Source organism: Myotis daubentonii, chromosome 4 (genome assembly GCF_963259705.1).
Source record: "Myotis daubentonii chromosome 4, mMyoDau2.1, whole genome shotgun sequence".
In the NCBI taxonomy this organism is placed as follows: Eukaryota; Metazoa; Chordata; class Mammalia; order Chiroptera; family Vespertilionidae; genus Myotis; species Myotis daubentonii.
The window spans coordinates 6,333,306-6,350,785 of record NC_081843.1 but is presented as its reverse complement, the minus strand read 5'-3'; the positions used below and the strand labels follow the sequence as shown (position 1 = coordinate 6,350,785).

The 17,480-nt window shown below is 58.5% G+C and overlaps 1 protein-coding gene across 1 annotated transcript; it reads left to right on the top strand.

The window, feature by feature from the left end:
- Positions 1–565: 565 nt before the first annotated feature.
- Positions 566–17,425, top strand: ERN2 (endoplasmic reticulum to nucleus signaling 2). The gene is made up of 22 exons (XM_059691931.1): positions 566–1,131; positions 2,903–3,008; positions 3,374–3,407; positions 3,650–3,722; positions 5,496–5,568; positions 5,718–5,825; positions 6,128–6,229; positions 7,076–7,340; positions 8,513–8,591; positions 8,675–8,822; positions 8,936–9,057; positions 10,566–10,721; positions 10,954–11,134; positions 13,958–14,042; positions 14,161–14,350; positions 14,431–14,530; positions 14,607–14,806; positions 15,977–16,124; positions 16,205–16,332; positions 16,830–16,953; positions 17,028–17,095; positions 17,180–17,425. Exons 1-22 carry the CDS (start codon positions 793–795, stop codon positions 17,423–17,425), a joined length of 3,075 nt encoding a protein of 1,024 aa, XP_059547914.1. The 5' UTR covers positions 566–792.
- Positions 17,426–17,480: the final 55 nt, after the last annotated feature.

The following is a 17,480-nucleotide window of genomic DNA, read 5'->3' as shown; positions in this document are numbered from 1 at the left end:
ACGGCTGTCCTGGGGAGTCCACTGCCCGTCCTGAGACGCCATGACGACGGACCAAGGAGGAGGGGGGGGCGAGAAGAAAGTGGGGGGGGGGGCGAGAAGAAGGTGGGGGGAGAAGAAGGTGGGGGGGGCGAGAAGAAGGTGGGGGGGGCGAGAAGAAGGTGGGGGGGGCGAGAAGAAGGTGGCCGAGCCAGGCTTCTGGTCCTCAAATCGGCAAGGATTTTTTTAAATATATTTTATTGGGTTTTTTTTACAGAGAGGGAGAGGGAGAGGGATAGAGAGTTAGAAACATGGATCAGCTGCCTCCTGCACATCTCCTACTGGGGATGTGCCCGCAACCAAGGTACATGCCCGTGACCGGAATCGAACCCGGGACCCTTCAGTCCGCAGGCCGACGCTCTATCCACTGAGCCAAACCGGTTAGGGCTCGGGAAGGATTCTATACGAGATGAAGGAGACGTGGGGCAGGCAAACTGAGGGCTGAATGGGCCCTGGGACCGCCTGGAGCCGCCGGCAGGTCTGCGGCCGCGCGGCGGCGCTGCTGGGCCGGCGTGCGAGGCCGTCTGTGCAGCACCCGCGGCGGAGGACCCGCCGTTCTGCCGAGGCAGCTCAGTGGCGCCGGGTTCCGGCTGGCGGGACAGACACTGGTTGAATGAGGGCCGGCGTCCGTCCCAGCCGACCCGGCATCCCCTCTGCAGAAGCCACGCCCTCGAGGGCACAGCCCCGAGGGCCGCCCGCGACCCCAGCCTCCAGGTCTGAGCCCCGGCGTTTGCTCGGTGGCCCCGCGGGGGTCGGATGAGCTGGTGCCGCGTGTGCAGCGCTCGGCCGTGCCCGCCAGGGGCTGCCTCTCCGGGGAGCCCGCGCTGGCCCTCGGAGGGGCCGGGCTGCCGGCGGGTGTGCGCGAAGGGCGGTGGAAGGGGCTGCGCCCAGCCTCCGCGCACCAGCTGGCCCGGCCCGGGGCGGAGTCTCCGGGCTGAGCGGCCGCGCTGTCGCCCGGAGGCGCCAAGGGGCCGGCGGCGCTGCTGCGCGGCTATGGCGAGCGCGGCCCGCGGGGCGGGCGGGCGGCTGGGGCTCGGGCTCGGGCTCCGGCTCTGGCTCCCGCTGGCGGCGCTGCTGGGGACGCCGGCGCTGCAGGTGAGAAGGGGCCGACGCCGCCTCCGGGTCAGGTCCGTGGGCGCGGGGGGCGCGGGGGCCGGTGCGGCGGGGCAGCAGGGCGCCTCGCCCTCCTCGGCCCGGTGACCCCAGTGGGTCCCTGAGAGTGAAATCCTCTCCGTTCGGGGGCGTTGCCGGGTGGAAGGGCGCGGGGGGACCCAACACCCCGCCTCCCGCAGCTCCGGTGCGGACTGCAGGGCCTCCCCCAACCCCTGGGGCCCCCGGTGCCTGGGGAAATGGTCAGCGTCAGGTCTCCTGAGAAACGCGCCCACGTGCCCAGTGTTGCAGCCAAATACGGGGTCACAACGTGCCTCCCTGGCCCCGAAGGCCGGGCTGAGAACCGGGCAGCCAGGTGTGGCCTGCGGGGGGCGGGGGGGGGGGCTCTCACAGAAATGCCTCGAAGGCAGAAGGCCCAGCCCAGACCCCGTGGCGGAGAGGGGGGCGGGCGTCGCCAGCGCTGAGCTGTCCGGCCTGGAGCCCCCTCGACAGGTCACGGATCCCAGTCAGAGGGCACCCCATGCCCAGCGCCGGCTGAGTCCACCCCATGGTTGCCAAGTGGGAATGCGAGCCCAGTGCGCTGAGATCGATGTTTCCAGAAAAATAAGAAAAACCAGAGATCTGGATTTTTTTAAAAAAAAAAATTTTATTGATTTTTTACAGAGAGGAAGGGAGAGAGATAGAAACATCGATGACAGAGAAACATCGATCAGCCGCCTCCTGCACATCTCCTACTGGGGATGTGCCCATAACCCAGGTACATGCCCTTGACCGGAATCGAACCTGGGATCTTTCAGTCCTCAGGCCGATGCTCTATCCACTGAGCCAAACCGGTTTCGGCACCAGAGATCCGGATTTTAAGTAAAATCTTTCCAATATATTCATTGGCAGTTAATTTAAAAACTAATTTCAAATGCGATTACGATCAAACAGAAGTCCTCTGTGAGCCAGGGGCCTGCAGTCCCCACGCCAGTGGGCAGACCAGTGGGCTGGCAGCTTCCCGATTCCCCACCAGGGGCCTGGAGCGGACGTGGCTCTGCAGGGGTGGCCCGGCCACCGCCACCCGGATGTTAGGGCTGCTGCCGGAGCTCGGCCTCACCCTGTTTGTTCAAGGAGGGGCGAGAGCGGTGAGCTGGCCCAGCAGGGGCCAGGTGGAAGGGCAGCTCCAGCCCCCCCTCCCCAGCACCCCAGCCTCCATTTGGGGGTGTGCAGCCTGGCACCCAAAGCCTGATCTGCCTGGGGAGGCAGAAGGAAGGGGCCGTCCTCAGAGAGGCAGACAGTGTGGCGGAGAAAGAGATCAGTGCTGGGATCTCCGAGATGGTGGTTCAAGTGCCAGTCCTGCCATTAGCTGCCTGCGTGGCTCATTGCCTTGCCTTCCTGAGCCTCTCCCTCTCCTGCACGAAGGTGAGAACAGCAGCCTGGTCTCCCAGGGCCTACGGACCAGCGGCAGTGCCTTTGGATGCAAAGGCCTTCCGTCTTCTTTGGGAAACCAGAAGGAACTGGGTGGCAGAGGGGAGGCACTTTGGACACAGTGGGAGCTGGGAGGTCTGGGCTGCGGCTCTGGCTCCAGCTTCACTGTAATGAGTCCCTCTCTAGGGTCAAGGAGATCAATGGGTGGAGCCAACAGCTTCCCCAGTCGTCCTTCCTTCTCTCTCTGTCTCCAGGGGGCCAGGGAGTCACAGCCAGCCCTGCCTGGGGCAAGAGCATGGGATGGTCCCAGGCCTCTCAGAGGAGGTGGCTTTGTTTCCCACTGCAGGTCCAGACCCTCAGGCCGGAGAGCCTCCTGCTCGTGTCCACCCTGGATGGAAGTCTCCACGCACTAAGCAAGCAGACGGGGGACTTGAAGTGGACACTGAGGGATGGTGAGCAAGGGGCGGTCACTCCTTCCTCCTTGGCCCCCGGGTTAGAGTGGCGTCACCGTGGCACAGAGGGTGAGAACATGGGGTCCAGAACCCCACGAGCCAGTGTCTGCCGGCAGCTTCGCCACTTAGCAGCTGTGTGGCCTTGGGGAAGTCACTCTACCTCTCTGAACATCAAGGTCCTCACTGTAGAATGAAGCCAAGGGTAATGGCCCTCCCTCAGAGCCCCCGGGGAGATTACAGTAGCCGCAGGGCACGTGCTTGGGTTGGGGCCTGGCACTCGGTAAGCTAAGCGCCCAGCGAGTAGGAGCTGTGACTGTTGGTGGGAGTCGGAGGGGGCGACTCACGCTCCCCGTGCCTCCCCTCAGATCCCATCATCCAAGGACCAACGTACGTCACAGAGTAAGTGAACCTGCGGCCTTTTAAGGAGGGGCACCTGGGATATGGGGGAGCCCTGGTGTCTGGAGGGGGTGTGGATGGGGTGGGGGTGCATGATAGACATAAGGGAGCACTGGGCCCACAGCTCTGTGGTGCGTCCTGCAAGGGTGGCTCCTACTCGCTACGAAGTTGGAGGGAAAGGGCGCCTTTGTGAAACCAGGACACGTGCCTCCAACCCCCCCCCCCCCATTCCTCTCTGCTCACAGAACGGCCTTTCTCTCGGACCCCTCTGATGGCAGCCTGTACACCTTGGGGACCCAGAAACAACAGGGACTGATGGTGTGTGTCCTTCCGCGCTTGGAGGTGGGAGGGCCCGGGCTCCTGTTAGGCAGAGCACTGAGGGGGCAGGGGAACAGTCTGGCCAGAATCTGAGTGTTCTGCAGAGGATGCCAGGGCTCAGCACGTAATGGGGAGGCTGTACAGCCTCATCCCGCACACGCTCACTCTCACTTCTCAGCCTCATCCACCACACGCTCACCTCTCACTTCTCAGCCTCATCGCACACACACCACCTCTCACTCCTCCAGCCTCGTCCACCACACGCTCACCTCTCACTTCTCAGCCTCATCGCACACACACCACCTCTCACCTCTCCACCCTCGTCCCGCACACGCCCACCTCTCACTTGTCCAGCCTCATCCCGCACACGCTCACCTCTCACTTCTCCAGCCTCATTCACCACACGCCACCTCTCACTCCTCCGGCCTCATCCCGCACACGCCCGCCTCTCACTTCTCCAGCCTCATCCCGCACACGCCACCTCTCACTCCTCCGGCCTCATCCCGCACACGCCCACCTCTCACTCCTCCAGCCTCATCCCGCACACGCCCACCTCTCACTCCTCCAGCCTCATCCCGCACACGCCACCTCTCACTCCTCCAGCCTCATCCCGCACACGCCACCTCTCACTCCTCCAGCCTCATCCCGCACACGCCACCTCTCACTCCTCCAGCCTCATCCCGCACACGCCACCTCTCACTCCTCCGGCCTCATCCCGCACATGCTCACCTCTCACTCCTCCGGCCTCATCCCGCACATGCTCACCTCTCACTCCTCCAGCCTCATCCCCCACACGCCCACCTCTCACTTCTCCAGCCTCATCTCACAGTGCCCTCTCTCTTGTCTTTCTCGCTTACTAGGGGAGTTGGTGTCTGCACATTGTACCATCCTGGAGACTCAAGTGGCTTGAGGGGCTACCGCAGCCTGACATCCTGTGGCTTGAATGAATGAATGAGTGAATGAATGAATGAGTGAGTGAATGAATGAATGAACTTCCCGCATCCACAATAGGTGCCCTCAGTTCCTTTCAGGAACACGGGCCTTACTGTCCAGGTGGTGAGGGCCTCTTGTCGGTGGCCCTCTATCCCCAGGAGCCCCAATTCTCTTCCCTCAGGACTGTGTCCCTCGGATACGTCTGGCAACAGCTCTGTACATGCAGTTTTGAGCTTTTTCTGTGTGTGTAGCTTTTCATTTTGATATAATTTCAAATATAGGAAAAATGCAAGAATAGTACAAAGAAATTCTTTATTCCCTTCACCCAGATTCATCGATTTTTAACATCACATTTGCTTTATTGTTCTCTCTCGGTAGATGATAGATTAATAGATAGAATGCTGAGAATATTACATGTTTTTTCACATAAAATGTCTTTTTCCGAACCTTTCAAGAGCGAGTTGCAGGCACTATGCCCTCTACTTCTAAAGCGTCGTTGTGTATTTCTGAGAACGAGGCCTCTTTCCCACGCAGCCTGCGTGTAGATGACTGAAGCCGGGAAGGTTAGCCATGGCGCATAGCATTGCCTATTTGCAGCGCATGTTGACTCTGCGAAGTGTCTCAGTGGTGTCCCTCGCTGTTTCCTGGCCCAGGGTCCCGGCCCATGTGGTTGTCGCGTCTCTCGGGGTCCTGAAATCTACAACCGTTCCCCGGCTTCTCAAAGGCATAGCCCAGCTACTTAGCCGCTCCGGAAAATGGAAACAATAACAACTACCTCGTGGGTAGGTTGGGTGAGTTTTTCTGCTCTTACTCCTCCCTGGAATGTTTCCCTCTCCTCAGAAACTGCCGTTCACCATCCCCGAGCTGGTCCACGCCTCCCCGTGCCGCAGCTCCGATGGCGTCTTCTACACGGGTAAGCGCCTCTCCAGCCGCAGCCTGTGGGGCCAGGCCCAGCGCAGGGACGGGAGCTGGGTGCTGACGGGCCAGCTGGGCGCAGGAGGAACGGGCTGCACACCCTCTCCCGGGCCATCTTGAGGGCAGGCTCGCTTTCCACCTCCACAGGCCGAAAGCAGGATGCCTGGTTCGTGGTGGACCCGGAGTCAGGGGAGACACAGATGACACTGACCACAGAGGGCACCTCTACGCCCCGCCTCTACATCGGCCGCACGCGTGAGTCAGGCCCCGGCTGCTCCCCCAGCCCCGGGCAGCCCCCTCTTTTGCTCTATCCAGGCCTGGCAATTGCTATCCAAGTTGAGTTGGGCCAGTCTGTCAGTCAACAAGTATTTCACTGAACAAAGAACCGGAGATAGAGCAGTAACCACGATAGACCAGGATGTTCCTCCCATGCCCCCGCCTCCATCCCAGGCTGGGTGCTCAGAAGCCCCACCCCCACAAGATGAGACCCGCCGAGGCGGGCATGGGAGGAGCATCAGGTGGGCATGCCTGGTAACCTTGCTTCGGGGCATCCTCAGAGTACACGGTCACCATGCAGGACCCCCAGGCCCCCGGCCAGCGCTGGAACACCACCTACCGCCGCTACTCAGCGCCCCCCATGGACGGCTCCCCTGGGAAATGTGAGTGCCGCCTTTCTCTGGAGCAGTGTCCCCAACTCAGGGATCCCTGAGTGGCATCCGTGACCAAGCTCACCACATTTTTACCCATTTGACCACTTCAGGGACCCCACATACTGAATGACCCCCTCAACACGCAGCAGGACCCTCCTGTACCTGAGCAGCCCTGCCATCGTCACTCCTCCCTGCTCCGCGTGAGCCACGCCAGGTCTCCCTACATCCTGGGTGACTCCAAGCAACCCACACATCCTGAGCAGCCCCCAAGCGCCCTGAGTGACCCCAGTGTTGATGACCCCTGGAAGGTGACCCTGAGTGACCTTTCCCCAATAACCCTGACCACCGCCTTGATATTATGACTGTCCTACCAGACTTGCTGATTTACCTCACCGGGCCCCTTGGCACCCCCGGTTCCCTGACTCCCTCACTTCACATGAGAGATGATAACACTGACACATCGCCAGTGGCACCCCCAGGGCCCTGGCTGACCTCCTTCACACTCTAAGTGATACCCAGGTCCCCCTGATACTCATCCCAGGTGGTCATCAGTCAGAGCATGAGTGACTGATGCTCCACATCCTAAGTGATCCCTGCCAAGCAACATGAGTCACCTTCAGATGACCTTGACTGACCCCTACATCCTACACAGCTCCCAGTTGACCCCAAGGATCAAAGTGCCCCCAGTGAACTGACTGACCTTCCATGTCCTGCAGCCCTCCAGGTGATCTCATCTGAGCTCCACACCTGAGTGACCCTCCTGATGGTCCAGCCCCTGAGCAGCTCCCCACCCCAAGTTGCTCTGAGGTACCTCCCGTCAGAGCTCCCCGATCACACCTCCATCTTTCTTGGCAGACATGAGCCACCTGGCATCCTGTGGGATGGGCCTGCTGCTAACTGTGGACCCAGGAAGCGGGGCAGTGCTGTGGACACAAGACTTGGGCGTGCCTGTGATGGGCATCTACACCTGGCACCAGGACAGCCTGCACCAGCTACCCCATCTCACCCTGGCGCGGGACACCCTGCACTTCCTAGCCCTCCGCTGGGGCCACATCCGCCTGCCTGCCACCCGCCCCCAGAACATAGCCACCCCCTTCTCGGTCTTGGACATCCAGCTGCTGTAGGTGCTCCTGCCTGGGGGCTGGGGAGGACCCCCTGGAAGGGAGGACCCCAATGGGCAGGCGTGATGTCTGACCATGACACACCAGTACAGTTGAACTAGGGGTCACAATATTTCAAGCTGGCTGTTGACCAGCCAGTTTGGCTATTAATAAATAACGAGTGCCCTCACCACCCCTTGTGTGTTCCAGGACCCCCCAAGAGAGCCCCCACTGTTCAGCAAGTGACAGGGTCACATCTGGCCGAGGAGGGGCCTCAGGTCTCCACTCCAGTGCCACAGGGGGCATCTGTTCTGCTTGGCAGGTGCTGCGCCTTATTGGTTGTTTGAGACTAACTGTCACCCTGCCTCAAAGCACTCAGAGCCTTAGAGTCCCCATCTTAGGAGCCGAGAGACAGGCTGGGAAAATCAAGGATTAGCCTCTCATTCAGTTTGTTCTGCAGGTATTAATTGAGCACTTACTGTGTACCAGTCACTTGTTAGGCTCTGGGAGGATAGTAATGCTGTCAGTGTTCCTCCCTACAGAAATCTTAGAGTCTAGTAAAGGAGACAGGTGTGTAAAGAGGCAATTGTTGGATGCCAAAGGGTGGGATAAGAGAATAGGTTTGCCACGGGCATGCACGGGAAGAGCACCTACATTGAGACGGGGGCAGGGGGGAGTGGTGGGACACGTCCTGGAGGAAAGGGCATCTAAATAGAAACCTAAAGGATGAATAGGAAAAGGCGGGGGGCGGCTTCGAAACAACAAACATTTATTATTTTTTAAGATCCTGTGAGTCAGCTGGCTGGCTTTGGGTCTGGGAGGGTTTAGTTCATGTGTGCGGTCCGCTGGTGGCTTGGCTGAGTGGACGCCCTGGGATGGTCTCACTCCCCTCTCTCATAGTTGACGGGCTATTGCCTAGAGGGTGTCAGATAAGGTCTCTCTGACCTCATCAGGCTAGCCTGGGCTTCCTCCATGGCGGTCTTGGGGTTCCAAAGAGCAACATGAGAGGACAAGCCCCATTAGACAAGCACTTCTGAAGCCTCTACTTGTACCACATTTGCGATGGTCTCGTTGTCCAAAGCAAGCCACATGGCCAAGACCAGAACTGATGTGGGAGGGGACAATACAAGAACATGGTGCAACGGAAACAGCCACAACCACTACTCATCCCTCTCCTGCTCTCCCCCACTAGGATGACGCTGTATATAGGGAAGGATGACGCTGGCTTCTATGTTTCCAAAGCACTGGTTCACACAGGGGTGGCCTTGGTGGTGAGAACGGGTCTCCGAGGGGCTGGAAAGAGGGGATGGAGAGGAGAGCCCCCTCACTCATGACTCTCCATCTTCTGCCATAGCCTCGTGGACTGACCCTGGCCTCCATGGATGGCCCCACCACAGACGAGGTGACACTTCAAGTCTCAGGAGAGCGAGAGGGCTCACCTAGCACGGCTGTCAGATACCCCTCCGGCAGTGTGGCCCTCCCTAGCCAGTGGCTGCTCATTGGTGAGATTCCTTAGCTCAAATTTGGAATAGATGACGATGAAGGATGTGATCCTGGCTTCTGATCTGGAAGACAGAGGTCACCTTCAGCCCATGGACTTTCCCCTGCCCTTTAGGACACCACGAGCCGCCCCCAGTCCTGCACACCACGATGCTGAGAGTCCACCCCACCCCAGGCAGCAGAACTGCTGAAACTAGACCTTCCAAGAGCATGCAGGCCCCAGCCCTCTTATTGGAGGTCAGTGCTAAAAGGGCAGAGGGCACCCTGGCTGGTTTGACTCAGTGGATAGAGCGTTAGCCCACGGACTGAAGGGTCCCAGGTTCAATTCCAGTCAAGGGCACGTAACTCCGTTGCATGTTTGATCCCAGACCCCAGTCAGGGCATGTGCCGGAGGCAACCAATCAAGGTGTCTCTCTCACATCCATGCTTTTCTCTCTGTGTCTGTCCCCCTCCCTTCCACTCTTCCTAAAAATAAATGGAAAAATATCCTCAGGTGAGGATTAACCTAAAAAAAATAAATACATGAAAGGGCAGAGGGATGGAGGGAGACTGGCAGGTGAGTGGGCAGCTAGAGGACATTTTCCCGGCCTTCCATGATTAACATTTGGAGTGGGCCAGTTGACCTCACACAATTTCCCCAAAAGGAAAACTATTTTTGCTGTTATATGTGTCAAAAAGATATTGGTCATCTAAACTGTGAAACATGGGTCACAGTTTTCTTTTCTTTATTCTTCTTCAGTGTAAAAGTTACAAAATGGTTATCTAGTGAGAAAATTAAAACAGAAAAACTATAAAAGCATTCTCTCCTAGGAGAGAATTGGACAAGAATCACTAGTAGTTCAAGGTTAGAAGGAACAGCCATGCCCGGCCAGCGTGGCTCAGTGGTTGAGCGGCGACCTATGAACAAGATCAAGGTTTGATTCCTGGTCGGGGAACATGCCTGGGTTGGGGACTTGATTTCCTGTGTGGGGCCTGCAGAAGGCAGCCAATTAATGATTCTCTCTCTTATCATTGATGTTTCTGTCTCTCTCTCTCTCTCTCCCTCTCCCTTCCTCTATGAAATCAACTTTATTTTATTTTTGTTTTTCATTGGCTTCAAAGAGGAAGGGAGAGGGAGAGAGAAAGAGAAACATCAATGATGAGAATCATTGATCGGCTGCCTCTTGCACTCCCCCCACTGGGGATCAAGCCGCAACCCGGGCATGTGCCCTGACTGGGATCAAACCAGCGAACTCTTGGTTCATAGGTGGACGCTCAACCACTGAGCCACGCCAGCCGGGCTATGAAATCAATTTTTTAAAAAAATTTTAAAAGAAGGAACAGCCATGATCTGGAACAATAATTCTCAAATCTGCAGCTCATTAGAATCACTGAATGCCCACTCCAGCCCCATGAATTAAGAATCTCTGGGGAGAAAAAGAATCTCTGGAGATGGATCCCTACATTTTTTGTGTTGCCTCAAAAAGTATTTTTTAGTGACAGCCCGGGAGATGCTGGTCACCAGCTGGGTTAGGAAGCCCAGCCTCCCGGGGCACCCTGATGCTTCAGCACCACGGAGAGCGCCCTCTCCGCGCCGTGCGGGCTCTCATCGCCGCCTCTTCAGCACCACGGAGAGCGCTCTGCCCCCCAGCAGGCGGGCCACTCACCCCCTGCCCCTTAAAGTAAACCCAGCCCTGGACTGGTGACGAAGGGTGAAGGGTTCCCCCGTGAGAGCAGGTGCTGAGCGAAAGCCCGTGTGTTCCCAGCTCCTGAGCCTGAGTCGGGAGGAACTTTGGGACCTGGAGCTGCACCCTGAGGAGAACACCGCAGGCTTGTACCTAGGACTGGGAGCCCAAGACCTGCTGGTGGCCAGCCTCACTGCAGTCCTCCTGGGAGGGTGCATCCTCTTCTTAATGAGGCAGGTAAGCCTGTCGCCCAACCTCGGGCCTGCCGTCGGGTAGCCGAGGGAGCCCTCTGCCCTCCTTTCCAAGACACTCAGCAGCTCCGATTCTGCTCCCTGCCTTCCTCCCAGCGGCGCCCCAGCCCCGTGCTGTCTGTGTTCATGGTCCGGTGCAGGGCGTCTCGGGCACAGCTGCTGGGCGCCCCACGGGCAGGGCCTAGCCAGGGCTGAGCCCTCCTAGGCCTGTGTTTCAGCAGCAGCAGCTGGCGGAGAAGCAGCAGCTGGCAGAGAAGCAGCAGCAGGCCCTCCTGGCACCTGCGGGCCCCCCTCCCACCTCACCGGGTGCTCTGCCCCAGCTCCCAGGGACCACCCCACAGGACCAGAAGAGGCTGCAAAGCCCCTCTGAGCAAACCCAGCCACTTGAAGACCCTGAAGGTGAGCTTAAGTGACAGGAAAGGGCGTGTCAAGGACAGAAAAGAGAAGTCGGTTTGTTAGAAGCCACTGGTGGAGCAGCTGAGCCTGAATGAGTTAAGGAGATATGTTGAATAGTGCCTGCTCTGTAGTTGAGCACTCTGCAAAGTTCTGCCATTCTTTTTTATTATTGTCGAAGATTCTGGGTCAGATAGAACTGGGTGTGGAGCCAACACCATCTGTCACATGGAAATGATAACACCTAGTTACATCACCTCATTGGAAGAGATCACCACCATCATTATTACATCACACAGAGGTGCCCTGGCCGGGTGGCTCAGTTGGTTAGAGTGTTGTCCCTTGCACCAAAAGGTTGCGGGTCCAATTCCCAGTCAGGGTACATACTAGATTCTGGTTTCAATCCCCAGCAGGGTTTGTACAGGAGGTAGCTGATCAATCTCTCTCTCTCTCTCTCTTCCCCTCTCTCTCTCTCTTTCCTATATCTCTCCTTCTTTCAAATCAATAAAAACATATCCTCAGGTGCGGATTAAATTTTTAAAAAATCAGCCCTGGCCAGGTGGTTCAGTTGGTTGGAGCATCGTCCTGTGCACCAAAAGATTGTCGGTTCAATTCCCAGTCAGGGCACATGCCTGGGTTGTGGCTCAATCTCCGGTTAAGGGCCATGCAGGAGGCAGCCAATCGATGATTCTCTCTCTCTCTCTCTCTCTCTCTCTCTCTCTCTCTCTCTCTCTCTCTCTCTCTCTTCTCTCTCCTCCCCTCCCTCTCTCTCTAAAAATCAATAAAAAACTATTCTTTAAAAAAAACCATTTTTAATTGATTTTTTACAGAGAGGAAGGGAGAGGGATAGAGAGTCAGAAACATCGATGAGAGAGAAACATTGATCAGCTGCCTCCTGCACACCCCCCACTGGGGATGTGACCGCAGCCAAGGTACATGCCCTTGACTGGAATCGAACCTCAAGGAATCAAACCTGGGACCCTTCAGTCCGCAGGCCGATGCCCTATCCACTGAGCCAAACCGGTTAGGGCAAACATTTTGTTCTTTAAAATATATTTTTATTGATTTCATAGAGGAAGGGAGAGGGAAAGATAGAAACATCAATGATGAGAAAGAATCATTGATTGGCCCCCTGCTAGGGATTGATCCCACAATCTGGGCATGTGCCCTTGACTAGAATCGAACCCAGAACCCTTCAGTTCACAGGCCAGTGCTCTATCCACTGAGCCAAACCAGCTAGGGCTAAAAAACATTTCAATTATACAGAAGTGATGGTATTAATATGTGTGCTAAAATAATGTCATATTTGGTAAGAGTGACAGTAAATTACCTAGATACCATTTGATACCATTTCTGCTCTTTAGAGCTTTTTATTTTCTAAACATTCTTCTTTTCTCCATTTACTCCTATGAACAATCCCTGCAAGCCTCCTCTGGCACACGGGCTGCCCCTTGGGCCTCCCCCAGGCTTTCATTGATCTAGTTCAGGCTGCTGCTTCTTTGGCTCTGGGCTGGGCTGTTCTTCGGTCCTTTGCATAAACTGCTACTGGCACCTCCTGGTCACGGCTCAAACCACAGCCTTGGAGCCTATACTCAGGCTGAAGTCCACCCGCCATGCGGCTCAATGCTTGGTGCTGCTCCCAACTTATACCTACGTGTTCAGCTTCCTCTGCGGAGAGGGGACAGCTACCCTTCCTCAGGGGCCACCTCTTTTAGGAGGTACCCCAGCTGAGCCCTGAGCTGCAGCCCCTGTCACCTTACAGGCTCTGGGTAGGTTCCACCGCAGCTCGACACACTCATCTCCTCGGCCTTCGGACCTGAGCGGAGTCTTTCCCCAGACACCCCAGGTGGTTCCCGTCAAATGGCCCTGTCGTCCCTCCGTACTGTCCTCCAGTTGCTCTCACCACCACCGCCCACGAGGCCCCGTCACTGACAGATGTTCACCCCTCCCAGGCGTCCTCTCAAGTCCTTACCCGCCAGTGTTACCAGGCATCCTCAGAGGCGGAGAGGAGAGGATGCGGAACCCCAGCCCTGGCTCAGCCAGGGCACCTTGTTCTATAAAACACCTAATTTTTTTACCCACTATAAAAATAATCCAAGTGATCGCAGTAATTCAGGACAAGCATCCAAGAACATAAACACCCAGAGGGAGCCTGTTATGACTCAGTGGAAACAGTCTGTAGGTGATACTGGATCTCCTCTATTATATATGTTTAGAAAACAACGATTCTGTCACTTCACTTGCTTAAAGTGCCTAGAAACTCTTTACTTTGGCATTCTCGTGACTGCTAGGCAGAGCCTAGAGCGACGGCAGCTGCCAGGCGGTGTGACACATGGGGTGCTGGGTGAGCACAGAGGGGGCACGCTCAGGTGTGGGGGAAGAGTGAGTGCCCTCAAAGAGAAGGCTAAGCTCTGGCCCCAGGATAAGATGGAATTCCCCGAGAGAGCCGGGGTGGTGGGGCGGAGAGTCCAGGTGGCACCCACAGCACCAGCAGAGGTTCCGAGAGGAAGGGAAGCAGGTGCGCAGGCTGGAGGCTGAAGGAGGGCTGCACACTCAGGCCCACGTGTAGGCCAGCCGGCCAAGGAGCAGAGCCGCCGCATGGAAGGGAACAGGGAGAGCTGCGGACCGTGCACATTGCAGAGCAGGTGCTGGTCTGCACTGCTTTGCAGATGAGAAAACCAAGGGCACACACAGTGCGTGCAGCACCAGGCACTGGGCCTGCGCAGTCTGGCACCAGGCTGGGCGTGGAAGGGGGAACAAAGGGGAAGGCAGGGCAGGGCTGGGGTGGGCAGTGGTGGCTCCCTGAGACCCCGCCCTCCTCTCCCCTAGCTGAGCAGCTCACTGTGGTGGGGAAGATCTCCTTTAACCCCAAGGATGTGCTGGGCCGCGGGGCAGGCGGGACTTTCGTTTTCCGGTGAGTGGCAGCCAGGAGCCGGGCTGGAGACGTGGCTCTCACAGCCCTTCCCGCATCGTCCCTTGGAGAGCTGCCCTACCCTTTGCCCTCTCTGAACCTCCATTCCCCCACATACCAGGGGACAGTTTGAGGGGCGGGCAGTGGCTGTCAAGCGACTCCTTCGTGAATGCTTTGGCCTGGTGCAGCGGGAGGTCCAGCTCCTGCAAGAGTCAGACCGGCACCCCAACGTGCTCCGCTACTTCTGTACAGAGCGGGGACCCCAGTTCTACTACATCGCCCTGGAGCTCTGCCCCGCCTCCTTGCAGGAGGTGAGGCTGGGGTGCAGGGCAGTGTGGGTGAGGGCCGGAGGGTCCTGGGCTGCAGTGACCTTGCCCTTGCTGCCCCTCAGTATGTGGAAAACCCAGAGCTGGACTGCTGGGGCCTGGAGCCGGAGACAGCACTGCAGCACCTCATGTCTGGCCTGGCCCACCTGCATTCTCTGCACATAGGTACCCACCCACCCCTCGATCCCCACCTCCCACCCTGCCTTCCCCACCGGCGCTCAGCTGCCTCCCGCTCTCACAGTGCACCGGGACCTGAAGCCAACCAACGTGCTCATCACGGTGCCCGAGGGCCAGGGCCGAGGCAGGGTGGTCCTCTCCGACTTCGGCCTGTGCAAGAAGCTGGCAGCCGGCCGCCGTAGCTTCAGCCTGCGCTCAGGCGTCCCCGGCACAGAGGGCTGGATGGCACCTGAGCTCCTGCAGCTCCCGCCCCCCGACAGCCCGGTGAGTCCTCCATCACCTGGCCCAGGGCCTCCTGCCCAGGCTGCACATCACACTGTGAGCTGGAACTTGCTCCTTCATTGTAAAGTGGGCTCATCCATCCTTTCCTATCTAGAGCAGTGATTCTCAACCAGGGACTAGTCCACCACCCAGGGGGCCCTGGGTAATGTCTGGAGATATTTTTGGTGACCACACGTGGTGGGTAGGGGGGTGTACTGGCATCTGGTGGGTAAAGACCAAGGATGCTGCTAAATACCCTTTGACCACGCGCCATAAAAGTTATCAGGCCCACAGTGTCAATATTGCCGAGGTTAAGGACCCTGAGCTGAAATGGCTTTAGCTCTTCACTGTGCTGCAGAATCACCGGGCAGCTTAAAAAAGTCAGCTGCCAGGCCCCATCTCCAGTGACCCCAGCCCGATCCGCTGGGGCAAGGCCAGGGTCTTCACATGCAGCAGCGTAGAGAAGCGCTGGGTGGAGGGCTGGGAACAGCAGATGAGCGAATAGTCGAAGCAGTGTCTGACCCTACAGACATGTAAGTTTGGGGCCCCAGGTTTGTGTGTGTGGAAGTGACAGTCATGGGCATAGATGACAGCGGCACAAAAGGACAGTCGCTGGGCAAAGCTGCTCCCACGCCTGACGCCTGACCCTGACATCTAGAGAAAGCTAGAAGGGGCCACCTGCAGGCCCAAGGACAAAGGCACGGCTAGGAGCCTGTCAGGTCCTTTAGCTTTTTAATTAGTGGCCAACGTTTTCACTTTCGGGAAGTTGCACATAAACCTCTGGAGTTCTGGAGCCTCTTGGGAAGTGAAAGCTGTGCCTCCCGAGTGCCCTGGGGGCAACCAGCAGAGCTTAGTGGCAGGCGGCTGTGGACAGGCCCCCCTCCCCCCCCATCTCTCCTCAGTCTCCTGCCACACACCTGGCGGCTTCCCTTCCCGATGCTCCCTGCTACATGTGGGGGAATGGCGTCCGGAAACCCAAGCTAGAAGCTCAGTAGGGGCAAAGATTGGGGTGAAGACCATGGGCCTTCAGTGGTGCAGAGGGGAGGGACCTAGGGACAAGGGGCTGCCTCTCAGAGGCATCCCTGAGGTCTTGTCTGAGCCAGACACCCCTGGGAGAGGTTAGCCCCGCAGACTACGGGCGGACTTCCTCCTCACACCCCTTCCTCCGGCCAGACCAGCGCGGTGGACATCTTCTCTGCAGGCTGCGTGTTCTACTACGTGCTTTCCGGCGGCAGCCACCCCTTCGGAGAGAGTCTTTATCGCCAGGCAAACATCCTTGCAGGCGCTCCCTGTCTGGCTCACCTGGAGGAAGAGGCCCATGGTGAGAGGGACCTGACCCAGCAAAGAAGGGAGGAAGCAGGGCATGAGGCTGGGGGCCTAAAGCCACCCCTCCCCCTGCAGACAAGGTTGCTGCCCGGAGCCTGGTGGCGGCCATGCTGAGCCCCCGGCCGCAGGCGCGCCCCTCTGCTCAGCAGGTGCTGGCCCACCCCTTCTTCTGGAGCAGAGCCAAGCAGCTCCAGTTCTTCCAGGTCAGGGGGAACCTCGGGAACGGAACGGGGTAGCAAGTCCCAAGTGTGGGTCCTGAGCAACAAGAAAGGGGAGGCCAGATTGGCTAAGAGAAAAGGGACTTGTCCACCTGCACTAGGCAGCCCGGCTCCTTGCCTAAACCAAGACGGAGCAGACTAACCATTGCCATCTTGACGCTCCAGTCCACTCGTCACCGCACCCCCACTCCTCCCACCCCCCTACCCCCCACCCCCACAAGCCGCCCCTTGTGAGAGCGAGCACACCTGCTCCTTTCAGCCGCAGTGGCCACTCGTGGTGACCTGTGCCCAGGTAGCCCATTCCATCGGCAAGACCCTGAGCAAAGCACGCTGTCCCCCCCCACCCCGAGCCGGCTTGCTCTGAGATGGAGAACAGCACCCACCCCGGGCTGCTAACGACCTGGTGGGACAACAGGAGGGCGGGCTCCTGGGCTCGAGGCCTCGGAAGCTGGTCACAGGCTCAGGAGCTCTATGGGCCCTAGGACGTCAGTGACTGGCTGGAGAAAGAGCCCGAACAGGGGCCCCTGGTGATGGCGCTGGAGGCAGGAGGCTCCGCCGTGGTCCGGGGCAACTGGCACAAGCACATCACGGTGCCGCTGCAGACAGGTAGAGGCCGGGCACAAGGGGGCTGGAAGGGGAGCCCAATGGGACCGCTCAGCCCACAACTTCCCCGCCCACAGATCTGCGAAGGTTCCGGTCCTATAAGGGGACCTCGGTGCGAGACCTGCTCCGCGCCCTGAGGAACAAGGTGCGTCTGGGGCTCGGGCGGGCCTGGCTCTTGGGAAGGCTTGGTCTCCGCTTCCGCTGAGCCAGGCCTGCTCTAACCCTGCAGAAGCACCACTACAGGGAGCTCCCGGGTGAGGTCCGGCAGGCGCTGGGCCAGGTCCCCGACAGCTTTGTCCAGTACTTCACAGACCGCTTCCCGCGGCTGCTGCTCCACACGCACCAGGCCATGAGGAGCTGCGCCTCCGAGAGCCTCTTCTTGCCCTACTACCCGCCGGCCCCAGGGACCAGGGAGCCATGCGCAGCAGCTGCTGGGAGCGGAGGCCGGCCGGCTGAGGAGCCAGGCCTGGGCTGAGGCTGGCCTCACATGGGAAATTCCTGCAGAGGCTTGGAAGCCTGGGGACAGATGT

What these genes read in the sequence shown, in the direction of transcription:
- ERN2 (XM_059691931.1), top strand. Translation starts at nt 793, where the DNA reads ATGAGCTGGTGCCGCGTGTGCAGCGCTCGGCCGTGCCCGCCAGGGGCT. An exon ending in CCTCTACATCGGCCGCACGC is followed by an intron (nt 5,826 to 6,127) that starts GTGAGTCAGGCC and finishes GGGCATCCTCAG; the next exon opens with AGTACACGGTCACCATGCAG. An exon ending in GCCCCGCCTCCTTGCAGGAG is followed by an intron (nt 14,351 to 14,430) that starts GTGAGGCTGGGG and finishes GCTGCCCCTCAG; the next exon opens with TATGTGGAAAACCCAGAGCT.